Genomic DNA, 18,600 nt, shown 5'->3' with positions numbered 1-18,600 from the left:
TTGTAGCCGGGCTTCTTTGGTGAAGGGTGCATGCGCTATTGAAGTCACCTCTAAAGGACAGCTTTGGAGAACCAAACGAATGCCCATTTCTTATTGTGGCGGCAACATCAAATAATTGTATTGCATGATTGAGACTGGTATTTTTTTCATTTGCTGAGTATGTTTTCATAACAGTCGGTGCTTCAAGGGTATTATGTTTCCTTTGAAATTTCAGCAAACTATTCTATCTGAGTACATTTTTAAAAAGGAATTGGCCGTCATTTAGACTATTCTAGTTACTGTCCCTCCATGCCTACTGAATAAACCAATAAGTAAGATGTATTTTTTTTTTACATTTGTGGTAGCAGCATGATGCTGCCTTCCACGCATGTGTCTGAAAATTAACAAAGGGTCAATGGACGATAGAGACGCAGGTGTTCTGATGACAGGGATTATTACAGAAAACGTGAGTGTTCTGAAGGATTTAATTCTGAGTGAAAAGAAGAGGAATTTTTCTTACCATCCACATACAAATGTCAGTCTTTGTAAATATATTAATTACTAGCGAGCGGCCGAAAATCCGATGAAAGATAGATTACGAGACAATGCCTCATCTGGTTGATCTCCATTACCAGAAATGTCAACAACAAAAAAAGCAGATTATGATATAACAATGCAATGTTTAGATGGTTTGACAGTATGGACCAATAAGGAAAAACGATCCAAGTTTACGACATTGGCAAGGACCTACGCGATCCCAGAATAAACTTTTTGTGCCTTTTTTTCTTTGTCTTCTTACTTTTAAGAAGAAGAAAATACTTTTTCTTGTACGAGAAAAATGCATATAAAATTTCAGGAGCCAAGCCACAATCGTCTTGTATTATTCATACGCGATCTCTTCCTCAAAATGATAAGCAACTTTTTATGGTGTTTTTTTATACTTTTTAAGCATTTTTTTTTTGTGCACAAGAAAAATACATGTATATGAAATTTATGGAGCCACGCCACGACCGCGTTATATCCGAATTCATGTTATAACGGAGCGCGCTATAGCGGGGTCACACTGTGTGTATGTGTGTATATATACAATCTTCTTGTATTATTCATACGTGATCTCTTCCTCAAAATGATAAGCAACTTTTTACATTTTTTTTGGTACTTTTTAAGCATTTTTTTTTTGTGCACAAGAAAAATACATGTATATGAAATTTAGGGAGCCATGCCACGACCGCGTTATATCCGAATTCGTGTTATAACGGAGCGCGCTATAGCGGGGTCATACTGTGTGTGTATGTGTGTGTGTGTGTGTGTGTGTGTGTGTGTGTATATATATATATATATATATATATATATATATATATATATATATATATATATATGGTAGTTTTACCAAAGCAAATTTATTGCAATCATGTGTAGTCTGATTGTATAGTGTCTTAAAAGTCTAGGTCTTAAACTTAGTAACAGAAGCAAGTAAAACCAACAATTTAATTAAAATTCAAGAAACAATTTATTTACCTTGTAAACAAGGTGAAAATTATAGACACTTATAGTATTCCAAATTGCGAATTCCAAATAATCCTAAGGGTCCTATCACATGTCCAAAAGTATAGAATGTTTTGAATGAATTCCAATAGTCCTGAATGTCTTGATGTGCCACAATGATGTAATTCAGAATGTCTTTGAATGAGTTCTCAATGATCTCAGTGTAGTGTTTTGTTCCAAAAAGTCAGTGAGTACTTTGTAATTCTAATTAATAATTCAAATAAATGATTCCTCTCAAATTATTCCTGAACACAATTGAAATTGATTCTTCAGACTGATCTTACAACAGGAATGAAGACTTTTTTTGCATAACCTCATTCTGCATCACCTGATGCAACAGAATGTCCTGGAAAATGACCATTTCTAATGGAAAAACTCGTGAACTTGTAAATAAGGTCAGATCTTTAACTTACATTCAACTAAACATCTTGTTTACCTCTTAGAATCTTGACAAAAGTCAGAATGGCAAAACAACAGTAGTCAGGTAGACAAAACCTCTATTCTCAATCACAGATGAATGTCAAGCACATGATATAAATTAAATATACATAATATGATTTTTATGTGTGTGCATGTTTGAACACTTCTTTTATGTTGTATTTAAAAATAGCTATCACTGTGTCTCTGTCCATAACCTTTTTTTTTCTGGAGCACAATTCTTGAACTGTTAAGTTGCATCAGATAAATTTGGTTCACGTGTCATTAAAGTTTTATATGGTGCCTTTCATGCTTAGAGTTTTTCCCATTCAGTTCTTTTTTTTTCAACATGGAAGCCATGTGTAGCCTAAGTATTATATGCATTGGCAATACTAGACCTTAGTTAGTGGCTTGTGGTTAGAGTGCTGAACATGAAGGGGTGCAGGTTCAAATTCTACCATCTGGTTAACCTTGGTTTGACTACTGTAGTATGTCTCAGGTCAAGACATTTAACTTTTTATCCCTCAGTACTCGATGACCTTATGTGCATACTGTACTGTAAAACACCAAACCATTTTACTACAGTAAGTTGTAAAAAAAACATTGTTAATGCTGGGCCAATGGGAAGTTTCAGAAGGAATCTAAATAAGTTGGGAAGTATGGGAATATATCATTTCTAGATTCTTTATTACACAGGACTGAAGCAGAACATACCTACAGAATTGGCCAGAAATCCATGAGGACTGTCAGTATTCATCCTAGAGAAAGACATTACTTTGTGAATGCATTTGTAGATGGGTAAGTAATATAAGTGATCTTTAAAACCTGCAGCAGCTGATAATTTTGTCACATGTTCAGTGTATCCCCCAGGGGTGTAAAATTGAGGGTAAAAAAAAACCCTTGGTGTCAGAACTGGGGGTCAAATAAAAAATGGGGGGGTCAAAAATATACTGACAAATTTTCATGACTCGTACTTTTTCAGCTACAAATAGGATATTGCAACTTGCACAACATTCTCTCTCTCGCTCTAAACATACAAATAAATCAACATGCACAATTAACAAACAAATGCATTGTCCATTCAAAGAATAATTTTATTAGTTCATATTTCTTTTAACAGTCTCCTTATAATCAATATGAAGCAATATTATAGCCCAACACAGTACATACATGCCAATACAAAAAGCCAAATAAATCTTTTTAACAAAACGGCAGTCAAATTACTGTTTTCCATAAAATGTGTACTATCATCGGTTTCATTGTACTTCATCCTAGAACATATTTATCCAAATATCAAGGAGGATAATGATTATCTTCTTTCTAATAAGTTACACTTGAACTTTAAGATCTTTTATTGCAGCAAAGTTAAAAACCAACAAAATCTGCAGTGACCCGCTGACTTTGTAATCCAAGTAACGCGTTTGTCTCTGCAAGTTTACTGATTTCTTTGTTGTGAAAGAATGTCTTGGGTTATAATGTGTTCTCCAGATATCTTGTGGCAAACGAGGGCAGATTTTTAAAATTCTAAAAGAAAGGATTATTCACTTTTGCAGTCTTCACAATCACTCGATCATAAGTCACACCGGTAATCCTAATGTATGAATACCGTATTCCAGTCAAGGGCATTATTTTCTCCATTTTTCATTAAAGTTAGATCCACAGTTACTCTTTTGTTGTTGTTGTTGTTGTTGTTCGAGGGCTTAACGCCATTTTTCAGCACAAGATAGGCATTACATGGCGGCCAGTATAACTGGTGGAGGAAGGACCCTGGAAAACCCAGGGAAGAACCACCGACCCTCAAGAAGCTACTGGCAGGCTTTCCCACATACCCACGCTAGCTGAGCCTAGTTACTCTTTTGTGTTCTGCTTCTTTCACTTTATTCGCTAATGATTTTTAGTGCACGGCGTTTTAATCTGGAGATCACTTTCTAGTGCATCAAGCAGTGAGATTAAACATCTAGATGACAGCTTGCTGAGCTTAATGGAAATCGCGTGAGAGCTCGCGAGATATGGGGAAGCTACTTCGTCATAACATTGCCTATGCTAGTCTGGTTCATTGTTTTGAATGTTCCCTGCGTTGCACTCTGCTATACGAATAGAGGAGCGCAAGGCAAGGAGCAAAGCGGGGAACCAGTCAATGCCTATGCTCAAAGAAAATACGATGCCATCCATTGTCCAATGCATTGGGTATTAAATAAATCCTGTGACATTATGAAAATCCTTTGCATCAAAAAAACGCACGGCAACAAAATGTGTGCGTCAATTTTCTCCAGCGTGCGCCCCTGACGCATAAATGTGCGTAAAGGGAAACACTGCATGTTATATATCATAACCAGAAGTATAATGCGACATTAATTTCAGATTTTCACTAGTAAAGGTTATGTCTTATAGTTGTGGACAGATTCATTGGGGACTGCTCTGGTGGCCTAAGTGGTTAGAGCATCTGCCTCACATATGGGAGGTTGTAGGTTTGAACCCTGGCCAAGTGATACCAAAGACTTATAAAAAATGGTACTAACAGCTGTCTCACTTGGCGCTCAGCATTAAGAGGTTAGTTTCAGGACTAGTTGGCCTGGTATCAGGATAATGTGACTTGGCGGGACATGATGCCATATGTCTGATACAATGGCCCAGTGCTACACATTACAGTAAACAGCCACACCGCAGACATCGTAGCGATATGACACAAATTGTTAAAGCTACATTAAAAATCCATAAACACTCAAAACACACATTCATTGGGCAGGGAGCATGTCAGTCTGGGTTTTTTTTGGTTAGCATCACATGACTACATTTTTTAAATTTTTGACTTTCATTTAATATTTTTATTTTTTTAAAATTTTTGTGTCACGTGACTGTTGGACCTTTGATGTCATGGATATTTAGATGGCATGATTTGGTTTGTAATGTAATTAGCATTGTACGAGATCATATTTCATTAACAATGTTTGTTTTGTCTCATCTGTCAACGAATTAAAGACATAAGAACTGTTATGCTCGCAGATCAATCATCGATTTCATGTGGGTAAGGCTTGATGTAAGGTTGTTTAGATTTTCTGGGCCTGGTAGTAACTACCTTATGCCAGCACCAAATGGTTTCAATGAGATCCAACTTTCCAACAGGCAGTGCACACTGACCTCACACCCCACCATAAATTGTCAAAATATGGGTTAGGAAAGGTCAGGAAACTTGAATATTCTTTGGCAACCATTTATTTTATAAGTATAAAAGACCAGTAATGTTTCTAAAACTATCCACAGCGTCATTTTGAAATACGATTTATAAAACCAAATTAATTATGGGGAGCAATTGAATCATGGAGATTTATTCAAATATTATTCATTTTGCTTTTTGAAAATTATGTATGGTAGTAAATAAGTGCTGACAATATTGGTAGCCATTTAAAATTATGAAAACTACCAGTCTGACAAGAGTATGCCAACAAAATTTGTCATTTTCAGTTTTCAGTTTTTAAAGATGCTCATTTATTATTATTCAACCTCCTTTGGGTCACTCCTCCTTATGAACATTGTCAGTTTAATTGTATCGCAAGTAATAACTTAGCATACAAAAGCAAAATACATGAATGGGGGAAAAGTATGGTTTCTGTTTTCCTTTTTTTATTGGTTGCCTGTAATTAGCTTTGATTCATAACAAGTGGGTAAAGTGTTCAAGTCCCATCCAGACCAGTTAGTATATTGTCAGTTACCAGAATGTGCTCTTGTCAGTAAATGGATTCATTAAATATTTTAATTCTTCCAAAAGAAATCATCATTTAAACATAAATTATAAATCCAAAAGAAATGGTTTTAATCATATGTTGTTATATTATAGGGTAGTGAAGCCATTTTCTTTTGCCCCTGTGAAGTGGTTCTGTTCCCAGAGGTGGTATACAAGTACAGAACATTTTACCCTTATTAAACTTCCTACATTACCCCAAACATGTTTTACTACAACCTTCAAAAAACAATATTTTTCGTTGAAGGCTATGGGAGTTTTAAAAATGACACTTAAGGTTGCATACTGTCGGATGTTTTGTTCTTTTTCAAAATACCTGGTGCCATCACTTTGCAAATTGGTTATCATGAGTACTTGATATAATCTATTGTATCTAAAATTCTGTTGTATATTTATATTTTTGCAGAAGAGTTTGCTTATGGGATTTGAGAAACCTGAAGGAGAAGAACAGCAAACCACTGCAGACACTTCCACATGGTCGAAGTTTGAATAGTGCTTATTTCTCTCCCATCACTGGAAAATACATCCTTGTCACATCTATGGAGGACATATTGAAGTATGTACTCTCTGTTTATTACTCACTGGAAGGTTACTATTCAATTACAATAAAATTTGATGAAAAGTCAAATATTTAAAGCTTCTGTATTTTAAATTATAATTTGCATCTGGTTTGCACATGCAAGAATTTGTATGTGCCTGCCATAATGCAGAGAATTTTATGGTAGGCTGTATGTCTGCCTATCTGTTACGAATTTCATTTCTGCACAAAAGCTTTAATTGTCCACCGTGTACAGTTAACATACATTGTTTATGGCTTGCATTTAGGGTAAGGAAGAGTCTTATTGATTTCAGGATAAAAAGGTGAAAGGTCAAAGTAAATGTGACTGAATGAAGAAAAATTGTTTCTGAACAACAACTCAAGGTCTCCACCATCTGCAGTTACAAAATTGTGTAGATAGCTTGTCTTTGTCTTAGGTTGAAACCTGTTGAATTAGGGTCAGAAGATCAGAGGTTAGAGTCACTGGAAGAAAAATGTTTTCTACACAATAACTCAAGTTCTCCACCACCAACAGTTGGCATAGTTTGCAAATGGTGTGCACTTTGGGTGGAGGAAGAACCCTATTGATTTCAGGTCAAGAGGTCAAAGATCAAGGTTACTGTGACTGAAAGAAGAAAAATGGTTGAAGAACCTTGTGGATGAATCATATATGGCATACATGCCAACCATTACGCTTTTGGCGTAATCATTACGCTTTTTTTCACTAAATTACGCCTTACGCATAAACATATGTGGATTACGCTTTTTCGGTACATCCACCTTCCCAAAAAAATCAGTTGTTTGTTTTCTTGTTTTTATTAACATCCCATTAATCCCACAGACCATATTTTAGAAAAGACGGCTTCTACGTAACTACAATATAAGAGTACGCTTGTCCGTGCACTTTCCTAACAGTATTTTGTTCTTTTTATAGCAACTATCCTATTACCCAGAAACATGCTGGTTCTACTTTCAAACTTTCGACCTCGTGTTCTATTTATAGCAGCTGTATGGCTTTGTGAGGAGAGAATAGTACAGAACCAGTCTATAGGTATTTGGTGCTAAAAAGTAAAATTTATTTTAGTTGATGCGTGTATGAGAGCAAAAATATCTCCTTTCAAATAGATGGATTAGAAAAAGGCCAAAAATAAACGAAACATAAAAGAACAAAATCTTCCAAAGATGAGGACATGAGGGCAGCATCACGTGATGTCTATTGCAGGTCGTGTGGAAATAATATTACTATTTGGCGCTAAAAGTCTTCAGATGTATTCTAGTCGATGTTTGTGTTAGAGCACATACATTTTTTCTAGGAATTTCACAGGTGGATAAGAAAAAGACACAAAAAATACGAATCCTTCAAAGATGAATACATGAATGGCATAATACAGCATTCCATTCTCGGGCACAGGGGCTCGTATCGTTGCTTATACTTTATAGTACATGCATGACAAGTCAGTTTTAAGCAACTATACGAATCCCTGTATTCCAGGGCTGCATCATGCTCATTGCAGTCTGTGCGGAAACGATTTTAATATTGGGCATGGTGGTAAATTTTATGTGGAGAAACACTTGAAAACAAAGAAACACATCAAATTATCTCGTCTTACAAACTCAAATAATAAGGTTAACTTCTTATTTACAGCAGAACTAAATTGCGGACATGAATGTTATAAATGCAGAGGTGTTATTTACCGAGTTCTTAATAGAAAGATAATGCTATTGGTGCAGAAGCAAGAGAATTCATAGAACACAATTCTACTCCAGCTGTGAAGGTGTTTTATGATAATGTTAGAGATTATTATGCTACAGCCTGAGATTACATGCTCCAGAAATTCCCCTATGGAGATGAAGTGCTTTTAAATGCTTCAGTTGCTGATGTAAATCAGAGACAGTCAAAAAGCTTCAAAAGTGTTAGATTCATTGTCAAGAGATATCCCCTTCTATTACCATCCTTGCTTACCTTGGATCATCTGGAAGGAGAATTCCTGAAGTATAAAGTTGGGATTCTACCTGACAATATACTTAATGCAGTTAGAGTTGATGTGCAGTGGCACCTTATTTCCCAACTAAAAGACACAATCACTAGAAGATATAAATTTCCTCCTCTTTGTCAGGTTATGAAAGGAATATTGGTTCTTTAGCATTCTAATGCTGACTGTGAGAGATTGTTCAGTAATGTTAACAAAAATAAAAGTGAATTCAGATCCAGGCTCAGTAACCCAGTACTTTGTGCTCTCCTGGTATGCAAAACATTCATGGTCTCAGCTGGTACAAAGTGTTTTAAAATGCAACATGAAAATATGTTGCTTTTGAAAGCTAAAAGTGCTACATATGAAAACTTGAAGCAGTAAAGGATGTTAAAAGACGAGAGGGGCAAATAAATCATTGTTTATTGAATTTTTATCATGTTATATATGGATTCCTCTTTTTCTGCTTGGATTCCTCTTTTTGTCCACTTCGATTACACCTTTTCCTCGTCAGAGGTTGGCATGTATGTATATGGGTTTAGGAAGAAGCCTGTTGGGGTGAAAAGGTCAAGGTCATTATGACTGAAAGAATAAAAATGGCTTATGCACAGTAACCTTTTGTTTTCATCATATACCTAAACCAGACTTGTGGATGTCTTGCACTTGGGGGTCAAACAATAATACTGGTTTGTCATCACAGACCGGGACCAAACTTCATGAATGGCTTGCACTTGAAATGTTTATGCAGCCTTTTGATTTTGGTGGCAAATTGTCAAAGGTCAAGGTCACTGATTGAAAAAAGAAAAATGGTTTATACACATGGATATTTGTTGTCAACCATGTACCTTCACCAAAGTATGTAGATGACTTCCACATTGGGTAAGAAAGAAGCCCATTGATTTGGGGTGAAAAGGTCAGTGGTCAAGGTCACAGACTTAAAGAAAAAGTATGGATTTTGCATAATAACTTTAGTTATAAACACCATAACTTGACCAAAGTTTGTGAAGGGCTTGCATTTAATGTATGAGAAACAGTGTATGAATTGATTTTGGGGTCAAAGTTTTAATGCCATTGTCATTGTGGTTCAAAGAAAAAGGGTTTTGTAGACTTCCCAACCCATATGATTTTAGCACAAGGCCTACTGAAATGACCTTTAAATTATAGACTTATTGAACAATAGTCAAAATGAAGAAAATAGCAACTGTTGCAGCAAATCTGGATACTTGCTTGTACAAGTTTGATCTAGATCAAGGTTTCATGTGAATATGGGCTGCCCCTCCTTCAAGATTATAAAGTTGAGAGGTCTGACAAGAAGTCATTAAGTTCCACGGGGTTTACAGCTGTTTCAGAAACTATACTGGAGGTAATTAAGGTCTAAGTAACAACATAATGCATCAGTCTCAGACACACTTCTGAACCTTTTCCAGGTCAACAATAGCAGTATATGATATTTTCTTAACACACACTGAAAATTGGTCTGACTTACTGAAAAATATCAACTTCCTTACTGAGAGGCCTTTGTTAGGGTGGGTAGGTCTGATTTTGTCAGAATAACATTTGTTCTATAGCCAGTTCCTTGTCCAAACTTTGTGCATGGCTTACACCCAGGGTAGTAAAGTAACATTTATATTCTGGGGACTGATAGTCATCAGTAGGTCATGGTAAGTCTGGTTTATGCACGTTAAATTTAGTCAAAGACTGCATATCTTTATCAAAGATTGGGGTTGTTGAGACCTATAGGCCAATAATTAACAACCATACCCAGCTACTGCCTATATAGAGGACTGTTAAACACACGACAGGTGTATAATAGTAAATTTATGGTACTCTTGTTATACCAGTGTTTTGTTTTCTAATGTGTGAATCACCATTTATCATTGTTTTCTAATGTGTGAATCAATATTTATCATGTATACAGACATAATAGTTGAAAATAAACATGTAATCAGGATTGTATAGGTCTAAAAATTGTAATTATATAAATTGGTTCAAGGTAAGAGCAATTCAACACCAAAATAAATCTTACCAAATGAAACTAAGGATGTCTTCCAAGTTACAACTGTATAGTACTGTATATCCTTGCAGACTACATAGACCCTTGTCTGCCACCACATAATGTGCCAGCAGCTCAGGATCTGTGTTGATTAGTCCGAGATCTTATGTTCAAAAGCCTCCTTAGAAACGCAGGGATGTTCTTTCATAAATATTTCCCTCAAAAGATAGCTTAAAGTGTGTTCTCCTTAGAAAAATATACCTGTATAATTTACCCTTTTATGTTTCAAGTTTACCTCCGGTACAGAACTTTTGTTGCACTAGTCTTCTCCAGATGCATTGTCACCTCATTTTATTGAAGGACAGACAGCAGGAGTGTTATATTTAAAACATGTATTCATTGCCATAAAAGAAATTATATACAGGGTAAGTACTCTAAACATGTTCAATTTTGCATGGGTATATTTGCTTTTTTATCTTCACTGCAGCATATATGACAGTTCCAATACGAGTGAAATCAGTCTGAAGAAATCTATCAGGTAAGTCATTTCACTAGCAATAATTGATTTCCTATTATTCTGTTTGAAGATCATATATAGTATTATAAAATTTTACTAGATAAAATATTTGTGCACTGAACAATTTGTTTTAGATAGATAATGGATGTGAAATCTGAACAAATTATATTAGTCTTGCAGCGGTATGTGATTTGCAGTAAGTTTGTCAGAATGACCTCCATACAAAATTTGCAAATGTTCTGTTAATTTTTAAAAAAAATCAACTTTACAGTGGAAATACAATGAAAATCAGTAAATTTCATTCAAGATTGGTTTTGTTTGTTATGTTGCTTCTCGGGTATGGGAATGCAGTATGTTTTTCATAGCCATGGTGCAATTCAAATCACTAGTTAAGACCAAAAAAAAGCTGCTTCCAGACTTCATCTTGTAACATTTTGAAGGATAATCAACTCTGAAATGAGATGTGTAAAGTCTGTTGGGTTTGCAAGTAGGAATCGGGGGGATGTCTCAAATTTAGCAGTCTGTTTGGATACGGCAGACAAAGTCCAGTTATGTCATATCAGAAGTGGAATTCCATTTTTTTTCCTGACTTGAATCAGATTTTTCTTGATATAGTCCATTTTTTATATCATCTCCGATCTGGGTTTTTTTAAACGGTCTGTCCGCTCCCATTCCACAACGACCCATGTAAATTATTCGTTCCATTTATTAGTTAGCACACAACTCGCGTAAAGAGTATTCTGATTGGTCAAAGGTTTAAATTCATCCAGTGCATCTTTGTGTAATGGAAACTGATGGCAATGGAAAGAAGAAACCTGCTTGCAAAACATGGATGTCCCAAGTTGTTGAGAGAGACCATAACATGAAAAGTTTAGATGAAGGTTTAAAAAACGTATGGAAATGGGAATGGCTGGAGCCAATAGTTTATGGAAATTTAGTTGGTCAGTTTAAAAAGAAAACTGAACTCTAGAGGACTGGCATTTTGTGACCTCTGCTCTACGGTAATCACGGTTTGAAGAGTTTGGAACATGCCCAACAAAAGAAGCTGTATATGGAAAAATTGAAGCTCAGAAGGCATCTGGAAAAAGTGCAGATGTAGCCCTCTGTCAGAATATGTGCACTGCATGTTGCCAATGCAAGCACCAGCTTGAAGGGAAATAGGCTTTCATTGAGAAGGAAAAGAAACACTTGCACATTGTACCAAAAAAGTCAGTGGTGACAAAAAGGAAGACCAAAGTTGCAAAAAGAGCTCGACTGGCATATCAACTGAATGTATTGGATTATGTGTATATAGTTGATGTACTTGGGTGTTTATTTTACAGATTTGTTATGAAAAGAGAGAAGTATAATATATTTGCTGCAAATACTGACAAATTATTGTGACTTAATTACGATGTGAACACTGACATGCACATGAAATAACTTCAGCATCAATAGTATTGGAGAACAAATTCATGTGACAATAAATATTGTGAAATTATTGAAGTCAAGTGGAACATTTTTGGTAAGTTTATTAGTTTTTCAAATGATTATTTTGGCTTATTTTATGATAATAAGTTGCACCAAGAGCAGTTTACTGACAGTGTAAAATACATTTTTGGCCTGGACCTCCAGATTGGGGACGCTGCACCTCGAGACCCTATTGGGGGAGGACCCCCAAACCTCTCCCAAAATTTTTTCAGCTTTTTTTATGGAAGACCAAAATCATGTCTGATCATATCATATGGTTGGGAAAATGTCCAAGAATCATAAGTTTGTTTTGCATTTGCTTGGAAGACATTACAAAGAACAATTTTTTGAAAGTTAGAAATTAGACCTCTCCAGGGTTCCCACACTATCGGGAAAAAGTTGGGAGAAATGATGGTTTTTTTTCCAACCATGAAAAGTCCTTGAATTTTGCAAATATTGATGAAAGTCTGGAAAAACCTGAGAATTTTCCTCCACAACTTGATGCCTAAAACAATTACATAATTAAGTTGTAACTGAACTGATCATGAGTTATATTTATCAAGTTCTAACCAGAATATTAGGAGGTTGCAGTATGGATCATTTGGGTGCCTGCCAGAAACATATTTGTTGAGACAATCCAAATGCTCATTAGATTAGATTCGTCTATTAAACCTTTTGTTTCACACACAGTTCAGTATCCATGTATTTTTTTTTATATGGAAGGTATGAAAACCAGTCTAGCATCACAAGAGAACATGGTGGCATTATATAAAGCATAGCCGCTTAGCGGATCGGCTAGCTAACTTAAACGTTAAATCAAGTTATACCTGCATAAAATCAAAAATTATTTATTTTCTCAGAAATTGCGAGTATTAAAATTGTTATGTCTTTAATCTTCTGAAAGACGATAAAACTAATGCGTTGATGAAATTTGAGCTGGTACTAGCAATTTTGATTGCTGGTCGCGTGAGCACACAGAGTCTCACAACCATCATTTTCAAATATTGTAGAAAAAAATTTAAATGTAAGTCGTATGCTAATTGTAATAAAAATACAAAAACAAAAGAGCACAAAATTCTCTATTTATTCCGAGACCTACTTCCAGAGTTTTGTTGTATCATGTGACTACCACATTGACATGTGATCTGCCACACAGGAAGCATATGAAGCAGGGAACCAGACTACTCTGATGAATCAGACTGGCCAAGTTTATTGTAGTTGTTCTCAAAATAAATATGTTGAGAATTATATATTCTTTCTGGTTTTTACAAAAGGTATTAGACTTTCATTTAATATAAATGAAATCTTGTACAATGACATTAGAAAGAAGTTTGTTGTTGTTATCACGTGACTATTGTACTTAAGATGTCGTTTGAGGGTTGTGAAGTCACGTGACTATTAACGCAAATGGCGAGTACTGGGTCAGGTTTCATCTATGCTGAGTTTTGTCTAGTCTGTCAGCGGATTAAAGGCATAATGCATTTAATGCTTCCTTTTTTAAAAAAATAAATAATTTTCCTGTCGATTCCTTGCAGGTATAAATCGATTTAACATTGTTTAAATTTGCTAGGCCCACTGGTAAGCTCTCTTACGGTGGCGGCAGATTCCAAAGTTTTTGTATGTAATTGCTCTGAACCCACTCTCCATCTTAAATGTCCAAATGTGAAAAATGGGGTTGGAATATTTGGAGGAAACCCAGATTAGAAAAATATTGAGTCTCTGAGCTGAACTTTGGTGCGAAACTATTACACAGTGACATGTAGCTTGAAGCATTGGTTTCAGATCTTAAATAGAACAAAGGGTAAATGGGAATTTGTCATCCCTTTTATTTGATATTAAGAGACCATGAATCGATACAGGTTTTGGGACTGGTTTATTGAACTACAAGAAGACATGTTAGTTTTACAGAAAATTCAGTTCTTGTTTATATAACAACATATAATTTTGAAGGTCTTTTGTCAAAATTTAAATCAGTCCTTTTGTGATATCTTTAAATGATGGAATTTTTAACCAAATCATCTTAAGGAGTTTAGGTTGGTTGAAAAATCTTGTTTGAGATTTTACTGGCACATATTAAAATTCAGGGTTAAACTTTTTTCATTACAAGATAAGGTTCTGATATTTTGCATTTATTGGGTTTTTTTCCTCCATACTGTGATAGGAAATGTTTACTTTGTATAACATGCACATATATTGATCTAGAGTTCTTTAGAATTAAAGGTTTTGAAAGGAAACAAAATAATTTATGCTCATTATGTTGTTTTCACGTAGCAACATAATGCAGGTCAGCAAAGTAAAGTTAGGATTTGTATTCTGTACATTGAAATGGCTTTAAATGCCAATTTATAGGAATATAGTCAGATTTGTTTAGTGTGACTCATTTTGTGGTTTTGTACATGATCATCTTTTCTGACATGTTTTGTAGAGTCTTGAAAGAGAAATATCTTCAGATTTGGAAAATGCATGTTTTATAATCCAAAATGTTCTTTAATTCCATTTAGTAATGGTCATATGTTAACCTTGAAAAAATTAATTTCATCCTGGAAAAAAAAACCTGGAAAAGACCTGGAAATTTAATTTTAGAAAAGCGTGGGAACCATGCCTCTCAGAGGATGGCATGTATTCATTGCCAAATCAGGCATCTGAATTTGAGACCGGGGAAGAAGGCTGTGATTCTTTAGCAGCAGGGACTGTGCTGCCATTGATAAAAAGTGAAATTCAGTCATGTGTTTCAAGTAAAGTGGACCTGAGAAATCTATGCATCAAGCATTCAACTGTACTAGTTTGGTAGGTTTGTACTACGAAACTAGTACAGTTGAAAGATAAGTAACAATTAATGCTTTGTATGTTAGCAAGTTACAGAGTATAATAACACAGACATGAGCATTGAATATTGTTAAATTTTATTTGTCTTTTTGATCGTAAGTCATAAAACTATTTGCCCCCCATATTTGTAGGTGTGGCAGTCTTTCAAGGTTTCAGTTAGGGTGGTGACAAATCTTAGAAGTAATACGGAGTCAAAACTGTATATACTCATTATATGTGGATTGTTTTGTGTGGTGTGGATGTAAACAAAATGGTATCAACATTACTTTGTCCCCATGAAAATAGCCTTGCATGAAAATCAGCAAAACTTAAGCTCCTCAAAAGTGTTTGTTTCTACTTAAGCAACAAAAGAGCTTTTTAATCTGTTACTGAACAGAGCTTGCATTTCATGCTGGTAAATAGAAACTAAACCTGGTTATTTAGTTTCTTTGATAAATTTGAAACAATACATGTATATTCTTAATTGTATGTTTATTATGCATCAGTTCATGTCTAGACATGATAACCACACACTCAAGTGACTGACAGGTTTCAGGACCACTTGGCATCCTGCCAGGGAATGTTTTTATTGTTTTATCTGTCTTATTTGATGCTTATAGACACAACAACCATACAGGCAGGTGGCTCACAGGTTTCAGGGCTACATGGCACCCTGCCAGGGAAGATGTTTTTGTTGTGGGCAGCATGAACAGACCTAGGGAGGTAATAACTCTCTCTCTCTCTCTCTCTCACACACATCTGTTTTCATACAAATTAGTAGAAGTCGTAATTACGAGATTATTGTACTCGACAGTAACTGATATTTTACCATGTGGCAAAGAAATGATCAAAAATAGAGGAAATGGAGCTTATTAAAAGTAAGTTCAATATCTACGAAAGCATTTTAGTCCTGAGTATCATATGATCTTATAAGTTTTATTTGATGCACAAGGGAGATAACTCCTATCAACAGAGGGAAATGATGACGTCTTGAACCATTTATTAGTATACCATGAATATTTGTTAATATCAACAACCTGTCAATATTGCATTGCTGGTACCTTTCTCAGTCGAAAATACCTTGACTATATGACAAGAATTCGTCCTCCCATTAGGGTGAACCAGATTTCAGAACACTGGATAACTCTTGGGAAATCATATACTTTGGATGTATGTGCATACTCTTTTTTTTTTTGTGGTTGCAAGGCCATAATGTTGGCACTGTTGTTAACAAGCAAATTTTCTACAACTACATGCAACATATTCTTTTTAAACATTTGGAGCATTTTCTCAGCACTTTCTCATTATTAGAATTTGTAAATCCATGCACATTATGTGCACTTGCTTTTTATCATTCTTTTCCCCTTCAGCAAGGGCATTGAGTGATCAGAAAGTAAACATTTGCTTGTGCTGTTTTCTTGCTAGGGTAAGCATTTTGTGAATTTTCCTTATCCTTGTGGTCTGAATTTGCCTTGATTCATGTTGATAGTATCTTTCAATTTGAATCATTTCCAGTTCACATTCCTATATTATATATTTGTCTGTTTTATTTTTAGTAAAGCAGGTCGCATACCACTTTTTTCTTCATATTACATTCTCGGTTTTAAATACAAATTTTCTTTCAAGTTTAGTTTCAGATAGTTGTCCTTGATTGTTACCAATTTTATTAGGAATTGTACCTACTGGTTTTCGCCATTTTAGTAGTCATTTTCTTGCATTTTTCTATCCTGGGCTTAGCATTTCTTCCATATTTTGCGAAAGAAATACGTTAATAAATAAGTATGCAATAACAATAGATGACTTTTTGCTGCAATTGTCATAATTAGCTTAGACTTAGTCCACACATTCCTTGTGTTACTTTTAGTCGCAAAAACTTAATGGGGCAGACTCATGACCAGATCTCTTCACTTAGTTACAATTTAAGAGCTCTGTGAGAGGTTTAGCAAGGGCTAAGACTTTATAAGACTATGTTTTGCCCTCCCCCCCCCACCAACATGTTGCGATCCCAGGCTTCTGCTTCTAGCTATAAGGTCTATACCCCTTCTTGGCCCACTAAACCATGCACCTTGAATGCAGAAACAACCACACCCTGAATGTAGAAACAACCTGAGTGGGCATTTTTATGGGTACCTCACTTTCCTTCTGGTGAAAACTCTGGAATCTCTAGATCAAATAGTTATGTCGGTACTTGACAGTATTTTCATGTACTGCAAACATCTAGAGTTTCCATCATTAACCCTGGGTTGGGTGAAACTAATTTTAATGATATTATACTTACCTATTGCCATAGCCACATTCCCTTCTCCCAACTTGAACTGATGTCCCACTTAACTAGGCTGCTTCCTAGAAAGAAATGAAGAGTTTATGCAAGAACATCAAAAGTACAGAATTTCCAAGGAGTGGTGCAGTGTTCTGGAATCGGAGGATGAATTCTCATCATATGGTTAGGGTATTTTCAGCCTGGAATAAGTTTCAAAGTTTCAGTGTTGCAGTAGCAACAGGTAAGATTAGCATCATTAAAATTATTTTTGCCCTTAAAAAACAACATTTTTGTCTTATAAATATGCTCTTCATCTTGTAAGTTTTATTTTTTTTATATGTCAATGATAACCTAGAGCATATGTTATGCCATTGGTCCACATATCTGTCCATTGGTTGCTTATTTTATTTTTGAACAACAACTTTAGTTCTCTATCAGCTGATGTTACCAGACTTTGTAAGTAGTTTGCATTTTGTGCAAGGTAGAAACCTAATTTAAGGTTCAAAGGATCAAAGTTCAAGGTTACTGGAACTGAAAGAAAGATAACTGTTTTCCATACAGTAACTTCATTCGATACCTTAACCAAACTTTGTCATTGACTTGCATTTGAGATAAGAAAGAAACTATAGATTGGGGGTCAAAAGTTTTGGTCACAGTGATTCCAAGAAAAAAAAAGAGTTTATCTTTTAAATACATTATATGATCACGTTAACATTAGGAAATTACTTTCGATACCTATAAATCCAATCCTCCCTGAAAGACAAAAACGTCATGCAGTCTGTGTATCATATTGATGAAGGGAAGCAACTCTTGCAGATTAACTTCTCTTGTGTCCCTGAAGGTCTACTCGTATCCCTATTCTGCTCACTTGTTCCCAAAATGGAATTTATGCTAGGTTGTGACTTGTTTAAGTTCAAGCCCTAGTCTTCCATTTCACTTGAGCAGTTCATATAAGACGTGCTTTCAAATATCACTAGCTTCAGCTTGCAGGGTGAGTGTACTGCATGTTCAGTCCATGGATCCATACTACATGATGTGGATCTAACATCACAATTGAACTAATGATACAACCTGGTTTCATTTCTAAAAACTGGTTACCATTGGTAGGCAAGCAAAAACAACTATTCATCACTCTCTTCCCAGTTGACCCATTAAGAGATGTGACTGCAGGACCCAGTACATGCCCTCAAACACTTTGGACAGATACTATCTGAGGCACATAGAGAATGTCCTCAGTGGCCATCAAAGGCTCTTCTTATTGGTTAAGTCACAAGAACAAGACTTAACTCCACAACTGCAGGCCAATTGGCTTTATTAGATTTACATACTCTGAACACTCTCACAGGATCAATTACAACTCGTGGAAAGATTCAGCCAGGAAGATACCT

General features: G+C 35.4%; 1 protein-coding gene across 1 annotated transcript in view; it reads left to right on the top strand.

Annotated features, from left to right (window-relative positions):
• Positions 1-18,600, top strand: part of LOC149785320 (WD repeat-containing protein 76-like) — a 57,719-nt gene that overhangs the window by 33,755 nt on the left and 5,364 nt on the right. Inside the window, exons 10-13 of the mRNA XM_089979218.1 lie at positions 2,638-2,739; positions 6,087-6,236; positions 10,669-10,719; positions 15,573-15,675. Coding sequence (XP_089835344.1) covers positions 2,638-2,739; positions 6,087-6,236; positions 10,669-10,719; positions 15,573-15,675 — 406 coding nt within the window. The remainder of the gene's footprint in view (positions 1-2,637; positions 2,740-6,086; positions 6,237-10,668; positions 10,720-15,572; positions 15,676-18,600) is intronic.

Source organism: Sinohyriopsis cumingii, chromosome 13 (assembly GCF_028554795.1).
Source record: "Sinohyriopsis cumingii isolate HCF-2022 chromosome 13, ASM2855479v2, whole genome shotgun sequence".
NCBI classification, from domain to species: Eukaryota; Metazoa; Mollusca; class Bivalvia; order Unionida; family Unionidae; genus Sinohyriopsis; species Sinohyriopsis cumingii.
The sequence above is the reverse complement of the archived record's forward strand: the minus strand, read 5'-3'. Positions and strand labels throughout refer to the sequence as shown.